General features: G+C 36.6%; 1 protein-coding gene across 2 annotated transcripts in view; it reads left to right on the top strand.

Moving 5' to 3' along the window:
* LOC117170695 (cadherin-89D) overlaps positions 1 to 9,967 on the top strand; it is a 52,972-nt gene that overhangs the window by 19,293 nt on the left and 23,712 nt on the right. For both annotated transcript variants that reach the window (XM_033357671.1, XM_033357672.1), the window contains exon 3: positions 5,922 to 6,052. In XM_033357671.1, coding sequence (XP_033213562.1) covers positions 5,922 to 6,052 — 131 coding nt within the window. The remainder of the gene's footprint in view (positions 1 to 5,921; positions 6,053 to 9,967) is intronic.

The following is a 9,967-nucleotide window of genomic DNA, read 5'->3' as shown; positions in this document are numbered from 1 at the left end:
ACTACTGTTGGGTAGGCGAACATATTCCCAGAATTTAGAGACAATCGAAAAACATGACTTTTTGAGTTGGGGCAGTTGAGGAATAATGCCCCATATATTGTTATTGAGTCGGAGGAGAGGAAGTGATGATTTTCGTTTTTTTCTGAATTTAAAAGAGGGATTTTTTTATTGTTATGGTTGTTATAGAACTGGAAGGATGGAAATTCGTTTTTTAAAGTTTTTTTAAATAGGAAGATGCACTCGTTTTTGGACATAGTTAGATAATATCTTTGCTGTTTTTTTGGAAGATATCGTTTTTTAATTGACCCAACTCTCATAACAGTGAAGACGATTTTTTGATTGATATTAGGGTCGATCGTATTTATTTTTTTTTTGTGTTTTGCAATTATTTTAAAAGATATAAATTTATTTTTGATTAAAAATACAAATTAGATGTTTTATTCTTTATAAATGTGAATCAGTCTTAACTTATATATTTTAATTGATCTAAATTCATTGCAATCTATATTTTCCAAGGAATCTTTTTTTTATAATGTTTTAATTAAATTGGTAGATGGACATGTTACATTTCTTCACACTTGTATTAATGCGAGTTGAAGTTGAGGATGAGCGTTAATTTAGAGAATTTAAAACGATAGCGCGGATTCATATTTCTTAACCAGAGATCTTTGTAAAATTCAATTTATCAAAGTGAGAAGGCTTACATTTTGCAGTTTAATTTCACTTAATTGAAAAGCGTTAAAAGCTTCTATTTTATATGTGTCCACTATTGAGAGTTTTAATAAAAAATTTCCAAATTGAAATTAGTTTAAAATTTAATTTAAATTTTACTATTTACGAATATTTTTGTACTACAAACGCACGCATGATTGATGAGATTTGGCGGGGAATCCCAAGTCATGAGCCCAATACAGTCGGTCAGATGGTGTGATCGTCGCGAGTTCGACTATAGAAGGAATAGCTCGGAAACCTTTGGTCGTTTTTAGTATAGTCTTTTAGAATTCTTGCAAATCTCTGTTGCAGATATCACTAGTAGTACTCATTTCAATACACATTCTTATTTAAGAATACTAAAATTTCTTACATTTCTTACAACTTGTGTTACTTAAAATTATGACTTTTGACTAAAAGTTTTACAAAACTTGTTATTGACCATTAACACTTTTTCACACTCATCATTTTCATACAGTAAATAAGACTTTTTCTAAACGTGAATACTAATTTTTGCTCGTTCAATTTTATAATACATAAAGAAATATCATCGCTTATCATATTAGGAATCTTTATAGCAGTACCCTGATTACCCCTAAATTCTTACATTTTATTTTAACTATAAATATAGAATCAATCAAATATTGGTATGAAAAGTCTCTCCGTGCACTTAACATGTGATATTTTCTAATATCAGCTTTCGTTATTTTTTAACTTTTCAAAGTACACTGTATGATCAAAAACCATAAAAAGCTTGCATATGAGCTAAAGTCATCGACATATAGAAATGGACCGGTAATGCTGTGGGGAGAAAGGTAATGGGCTCTAAAGAGAGAAAAAACATATGAGACGTAGACCTATCTCTTTCTAGATAAAGCTGATTGGTCGAAAATATTTTCGTTGGGTGAAGTTTGGCGGAGCACAGAACCGTGCTTTGTGTCGTGAATGCCCCAATAATGTGACGTTTATCGCACTTTTCAGAATTGATTTATTTATAATATACTTAATTATAATTTATTGTAACAAAATATAAAAAATGGTGGCAGCTTGTGTAACTTGTGGGCGTTGTCAAGACGTTTATATGGGGATATGTTTTCATACGTAAGTAAAGTTATTGATTATAGTAAAATAAAAAATGTTACAACAAAAACAAAACTGCAAAATATGAAGTTTTGTATCTATGCAATACAAATGGTTATTTTTTATGTTATAGAAATATTGTTCAATTTTTTGACAGTTTTTACATTATTTTTGAACTCACAAAACAATCACACAGCCACACAAAAAAAAGTGTGCGAATCTGGTAACAAGACACACGTATTCCTATGGATTTTGAGGCGCTGAGTTCAAATTCGGTATTAAAAATCACCCATCACGTCATGGTTGAGCCATAACTTTAAAAAATGACGAAAAATCATGCACTGAGGCAAATAAATTCCAAAATAATGCCAGTAATGCAAATTTTCACTTTAAAAACATGTCGACAACTGTGAAGGATCAACCCTTGCCTGATATCAACTTATTTAACATAACTTTACCCAACAGAACCTGACCTCACCTAACCTGAATTAACAGAAATTTATTGAACTATCAGCTTGGGCTTAACCTGCAAAGAGGTCAAACCTATCCTAACATAAAAAACCTGACCTAACCTAACCTAACCTAACTTAACTTCACGTAACACAATTAAACTCATTGTGTTGTCCTGCTGTGTTTGCGGTACCGTTTCATTCAGCTTCGGCTCAACCTACATAGAGGTTTAACCTATCCTAACCTAACAAAACCTGACCTAACTTAACCTAGCCGAACGAAATTCAACCACATGTGCAGCTATGTAAGCGTACAGTTCTCAGTCTTAAATGTGTGCTATATTTAATAGGTTAACTCGATCTTAACCTACAAATTAATTTAACTTAACAGAACCTAACGAAAGTATGCTCAACGCAACACAACTTAAGTGTTCCCGTTGTAACACAATAAAATTCGTTTCATTGTACTACAGGTCGTTAAAAATTTAGACGCACATTACTCATTTGAAGAAACTTAGAACTACAAGTAGAACTGACCTCGTTTCCCTTTTCAAAATCCAGCAAAAATCAGCCATCATGAACTCGTCCCATCTACCCTGATATCGTTGTTCCATCATGTTTATGTCTTGATGAAAACGTTCCCCTTGTTCTTCGCTGAAAACACCAACATTTTCTGGAAACTTATCCAGATGGGAATCTAGAAAGTGAAGTTTAAAATTCATCAAGCAGCCTAACTGTTTGTAGTTTCTTATCATTTTCGCAACAATATTCTCGTAGTCTGGACTTTTTTTGTTACCGAGGAAATTTGTGTTTACTGCTTTAAAACTTGCCCAAGCGTCCATTTCAATTTTCGTCATCTGGCTCACGAAACTAGTATCTCTTGTCAATATTAGAATCTGTGGTCCATCAAAGACTCCTTCTTTCAATTTAGCGTCTGAAACATTAGGGAATTTAAGGGATATATACTTATAGCATTGTCCATCTTTGTCTAACGCCTTGACAAATTGCTTTATGAGCCCAAGCTTTATGTGGAGGTGTGGCAGTAAAATTTTTTCTGGAGCAACGAGGCTTTGGTTGATGATATTATGAGAACCAGGTTTGAATGAATCTCTTAAAGGCCAATGTTTTTTGCTGTAATAATTGGCTGGATCTCTGCTATTCCACAGGCATATAAAGCATGGCTCTCTCGTGAAACCCGATCGTGGGCCTAATATCATTGTTATGATTTTGAGATCACCACATATTTGCCATTTGTGATTCGTGTAATTAACTTTTTCAAAAAGCATTTTAACATTGTTATATTCTTCTTTGATGACCGTTGAGTGAGCTATAGGGATAGAAGCGTAAGTATTCGCATTTTGCAGTAAAACAGCCTTAATTCTGCGTTTTGACGAATCAATGAAATGTCACCACTCTTCGTCTCTGTACACATTTTTCTTCAAGTGGTTCATTAGTCCGTTAACTTCAGTGCATTAAACTAAAGACGTCTCTTCGTCTTTAACGAAAAACTTTCTGAATTCTTTGTCCCTGCCGCGATAGAATGAAACTTTTGTCTTTGGCTCTAGAAGATTACTTCTTTTTAGAAATGAAGCAGAAAATTCAGCGCCGTCTTTCGGTCATCCAAGTTCTCTAATAAAATCATTCAGTTCTAGTTGCGACACTAATATTGGAACCTTCAATTTCATTTTATGCACGCCATATTCGTCATCTTTTTCGTCATTTTCATCGGAATCATCAGAATTATTTTCTGTTCGATCACTGGTTTCACTACCGTCTCCATGTCGTTCACTTTCAACTTCCATTCTAACATCTTGTAAAGCGCTTAAATCAGTCTGGCGTGCATTTTTATTGATTTTAATTGCTCTTGTGACTGTGCACACATTAATGTACGAAATGTTATTTTCATTTTTGGCGTTGAACCCTTTGACGGAATTCATGCAAAAGTAGCAGTCCTTCGCAATAACGGGTTTTTTTCCATGTGGTTGGTGTAGAGTACTTGTGGTACTTTGTGTTGTTTGAATTTTTTAGATGATACAACATAAGTCTGCAGGAATTGAAAATGACGTGAGGAACCCATTTCGTTTCTTGGTGCAGCAATTTACGGTCATAACACTTTTCGTAAAGAGTTTTCACTACCTCGTCGATTGATTTTCGCGAAATGCTCACTTCATATTTACTAAAAATGTAACAGAATGAATCCGAGCTATTCTTGCAGGCATGCAATTGAGAAATGCTCGCGGTTTTTTCCTTGTAGCATGAGACTCTACACCAACCAAGTGATCCATTGATGAAGAGCTAAGATTGTATGATGTCGAAGTCGGAGAGCCCGCTTTCCCACCCTCACTGCATCGTAATACACTTTTTACCTGTGTCTGCTATGACGGCATGAACGCCGTTTACACAGGGACTCAGCCAATGTGGATCCGTTGCCCACCGTCACCACGTGGAGGTGCCCTGGTTACAGACACAGGCGAATAATGCTAGCAACAAGTGGTTACGAAACTCCAGACATTTATTGCTATTAATGTCAAAATATGAAAGTACGCAAGAACAGAGTTGCCAGTGTAATCGGTTAGGTTAGGTCATGGTTTGTTAGGTTAGGATAGGCTTAACCTCTATGTAGGTTAAGCTGAAGCTGAATGAAACGGTACCGCCGACACAACGGGACAACACAATCAGTTTAATTGTGTTTCGTGAGGTTAGGTTAGGTTAGGTTAGGCTAGGTTAGATTTATTTCTAGGTTAGATTTATTTCTAGGTTAGGCTCGAGTTGACCCATTTGATGTAGCACACATTTGCTACTGGGAAAATATGCTTCCAGAGCTTTACGTGTAGATCAATAAATTTCTGTGAATTCAGGTTAGGTGAGGTCAGGTTCTGTTGGGTAAAGTTATGTTAAATAAGTTGATATCAGGCAAGGGTTGATCCTTCACAGTTGTCGACATGTTTTTGAAGTGAAAATTTGCATTACTGGCATTATTTTGGAATTTATTTGCCTCAGTGCATGATTTTTCGTCATTTTTTAAAGTTATGGCTCAACCATGACGTGATGGGTGATTTTTGATACCGAATTGGAATTCAGCGCCCCAAAATCCATAGGAATACGTGTGACTTGTTACCAAATCCGCACGCTTTTTTTGTGTGACTGTGTTATTATTGTAGCACTTTTCAATCCAATTTCAAGAAGAATTCAAGGTTACCAAGTTTTGAAAATAATCTATCTGAAACAGGTTATTTTACATGAATGTTCTTTAAAATTCAATTTATTATAACTACAAATTTCTAATGTATTGTTTATCTTTTTTTTTAATTAACCGTACAGAATATTTAGGCTATACCCAGGGCCACCAATTCACTTGACAGAGTCCTGAAATAGATAAAGGTAGGTCTACGTTTCATATGTTTTTTCTCTCTCTAGAGCCCACTTCAGTTCTCCCCAAAGCGTTATCGGTCCATTTCTATATGTCGATGGCTAAAGTACTCTAAGAGCGTCAGCCATCTTGGTTTGATTTCACACACGATCCCGAATCAGATCATTATATCAAAAGTAGATCATTCACTCCGGCAGATAAAAATGCTGTTGAATTCGGATCATTTTTGGTGCATATCAAAATAATATTGATTTCGGTATCATTTTGAATACTTTTTTGTACTGTGTATACATCTCATATTTCAATTTCAGGATGTCAAATTCATCCAATAGGCGAATATATCAAACTCATCAAGGTGCCAAAAAATCTTAAGAAAGGATCTGAAATTTTAACCTTGGAGGTGCATCCGAGAGACCATCTGAAAATTGTATCCGTTGACAGGGTAATTCTAAATACAATCATCAAGTATTATATATGTATATAGAAATAAAAAATAAAACAAACAATTACCGCGGGCTTTCGTTGTTGCACTAAAAAGGAAAACATACACGCTCCGTACGAAATTGTATAATAGGTCTTTGTAAAACTATTTTTTTCATTTTTATTTTAATGCCTGAGGTAACTATATTATTACAATTATTCAAGCTAGGATCACATTAATGTTATCTTATATACACGGCATTTACAGTCAGCATTTGGAAAAATAAGACGTTTGCTTCAAAAAAACTTTTAGATCGAGCATGAATGAACATCATGAAGGCGAGCGCACGTACAGGAAAAGCGTTGCAGCATCGCCTAAGTATGGTATGGCTGCTGTCTCCGTCAGAGGGATAGACGTAGCACTCACACGTCGGGATAGCGGCTGCGCCACTCTAGGGCAGCAACTCATCCAGAACGATAAAACAGTTTCCTCTTTGAGGGGTCATTCAATGTTTCCTCGTTCAGTAAAACATCGCGACTTCTCCAGAGAGTGGTTTACCGAAATTTCTTTTCTTGTAAGATAGCCGTGAGGATCGTATACAGCGTGTTCAGGCAAGTTATTGAGTATAATTCGAATAATATATTTCGATTTCGATTCAACCTCTCATACAATTATCATCGGTCTGTTGGAAGCTTGAAAGTTAATCCACACATAATGAGATGCATATAGAGAGATTGGTGCGCCTTTGGAAATCTAGGTTTACCATCCTATTTGAAAATTATCATGTGACAACGAACAACGTCATTTTCTAGAGGGGCGTCTTTCATGGCGATACCATGAGCCCTGTGCTATTTTGCATGACTTTCTCGATGACTCTGAGGTTGTGGTTATGAATGCGATTAGGCATATTGCCACTGGAGAGACTGATAAATGATAACTGTGCCTGCCTCAAAGTCGCATATAAGATATAAAATCAGTGAAGGAGTCTCTCCATAGCAGATACGAGTACAACCATTTTCCTTGACAGATTTGGTCTTCTAATATATCAACGTGGAACAAGGTATCCGCAACTAACATGCTTGCCGTTCCGGTTCTTTTCTAATTGTTTGAAATGGTTGAATGAACGAAGAACGAGCTTACGGCCTTAATATCGCCAAACGTAAAATCATGTATATGCATAATAGTTTGCATGTCAATGCATCCGTTTTGCGACTATAGTAAATCTCACGCCGTCAAGTCGGACACGCACTTCTGAATGTCAAATGTCTTCATGAACGAATTGTATTAAGTATAGCTTATGACACATAGTTGAAAATGACAAAAATCCTCCCCTAAAAACTGTTAGGAAACATGAGATCATTAGCAAAGGAGCGTTCGTTTACAAAGCCGACGATGAGGCGGTCGAGACCTTTGGCTTGAATTTCAAATTTAAGAGTGAGAAAAGTCTATTATTACATCTAGTTGCTTCACTTTCAAAGCCGAAGTAAAAAAAGCAGAGGTTGAAAAATTCCACCAACAGCTATTCGACAAAAAATTCCTGGGAAACTAATACAGAAATGTAGAAAATCAGTCCATGTCGAAGGGGAAAATTTTGGTCTTTTCCCAGATGAGGAGGGCTTAATTCAGGTACAGAGGGTTTCATTTCAGCATTCTAAAACGGGGTCATTTTCACCTCATTATGCCGTGACCGCATTTTATGTCAAGAAGTTCCCAGCGATAGATGCAGATCGTGCCCTACATACTAGGGTGACCAGAAAAAAACACTTTTGGTTTTCTTAGTAGTGAAAGGCAAATAATGGTAGTTTATACGATTGTAGAAGGCAGATTTTAAAAAGATTTAAAAAATATTTAGAGGTGGCGCATCGTCTTTGAAGTTAGTTATTTCAAAAGCTGAAAATATCGGTAAGTGAAGATTCGATCGTAAAAGTGCAACCTCAGCTCTTTCCATTGATATGACTCTTTAACAGGATTAGATAGCGTCCCCGAAAAAGGAAAATATACCTATAGACGCTTGCCACGAAAGGTCCCAGGCTTAATGGTGCCAAGACCCACTGCGATCAATTTTTATGGTAGGGCTGATGAGCGCTCCGCGCCGAAAATTAAACAGCTTAAGTCTTAGAACTGTCAAATTTCAAAAATTTACTCAGATTTGTTTTTTGTGTAGCACGTTTAATTATACCTTTTCTTAATCTGCTTTTTCAAAAAATATAATCTTCAATCTTTAAAGAAAATATTCTTCAAATTTCAGTATCAGATATATATTACTGGGGCTGTTATTAGTCTTTGAAAACAGTGAAAAACAGTGAAAATAGCATTTTTTAGGCAACCGTAAATAATGTTTATGATGAATTTTTCATTTGAAAAATAATTTCATATGGATTCTGAATATCTCAAGAACAAATATTGAAAGCTCAAATTAAAACCCTACTGTACACTCAAGGATTGACACCGTTCTCCAAGAATTTGAGAAACGAACTAAAATCGAACTCTAGGCCCTGGCCACCTTTGACTACAACATCCCTACCGAGGAGAAGGAAAAGGAGAGGTAACAGAATCCCCGCGTGTCAACGATAGTCTAACACACTTGCGGGAAAAATGCAGAAGGCGGTTTTCCTTGGGTGGCCCCGTGTCCTCAAAGTACACGATTCTTCTGTTGGATCGTCATATTGAGTCCATTGCAGACAGGACCTATCTATATCGCGGTCGTGAGACGTTTTACGTCTTTATTCCCGTGTTGCCAGATCAGATGTTACATTCGTACAGAGATGTCTCTACTCGTCGATCAGGAGAGCACGGGCGGTCCAAAATTGAAAGTAGAAGAGAAGATGGCCTAGAGGGCATGGCGGGCTCCAAATCAGCCGATTGTCTATCTTTTAAGTAGATATTGCAAAAATAGTCTGAATTTCAATGTTTTCTAAATTTTTTTAAATTTTCGAAATAATCAGCAATTTTCAATGTTCTTGGGCTCATTTTAAAGGTATTTTTGATTCTATCACAACGGCTTACGAGTATAATTTGTAAAAAATTTCTTTTCGAATTGCAAGAAATTGAAGTTGTAATAAAAAAGTTGGAAAAATTTGAAAACATCTTATCTGTAGGCACCCTCGTGTACCCCAAGAACACGGAGCAATCCAAGGACTACCGCCTTTTGCATTTTTGCCGCAAGTGTTTTAGCATATTATTGACACGCGGGGATCATTTTTAGGCCATTAGCAAGTGAAAGCTTGGCATCTCCAAGAGCGCCGACGATAAGGACGATTAGTTTAACAGAATATTCGGGGTACAATCGTTGCAAATCCCTTATAAGGTCTCGATACCTCTCTTTCTTTTCATTCTCCTCGGTTACGATGTTTTTGTAACTTGGTGCCGAAAATTTGATAACGAACATGGTTCGCTTCTCGAATTCTTGAAGAACCATGTCAGGCCAGACTTCAATCCGGGTGATTTAAGGAAAGAAAACGTTAGCTCACAAGACATTGACTTATCCTTCACATTTCTGTGGAAGATACCGTGCATCCTCTCATCGAGGAGCTGTTCACGAAAGTTTTTCTCTTGTGCTTTCTTAATCCGAGCTTTCAGGAGTGAGTACTTGAGTTAGATTAGATTTGATGCATTTTGCTCACCCCTAATACTGAAGTCAAGTCCGAGTGTTTCAGCAGCCTCCTCCGCTGCTTTGTACAGAAATGCTCCTTTGCCCACTTCTTCGTGATTCCTGACCATTTTAAGAAGAGGTTCTCCTCCATTTGCAACTCTATGTGCTGTACCCAGAATAATTCTGTTGTGAAGACATTCAAGACTCAATATTCCGCGACCCCCTTGACGGCGTGAGATGTATTGTCGCGGAACGGAAGACTTAAGATGCATGCTTTTGTTCATGTGCATAACCTTTCTTGTCCCGATATCAAGAGATCTGAGCTCGTTCTTCGTCCATGGAAC

Source organism: Belonocnema kinseyi, chromosome 4 (assembly GCF_010883055.1).
Source record: "Belonocnema kinseyi isolate 2016_QV_RU_SX_M_011 chromosome 4, B_treatae_v1, whole genome shotgun sequence".
In the NCBI taxonomy this organism is placed as follows: Eukaryota; Metazoa; Arthropoda; class Insecta; order Hymenoptera; family Cynipidae; genus Belonocnema; species Belonocnema kinseyi.
Note: the sequence above shows the minus strand (reverse complement) of the source record. Positions and strands in the feature narration are given on the sequence as shown.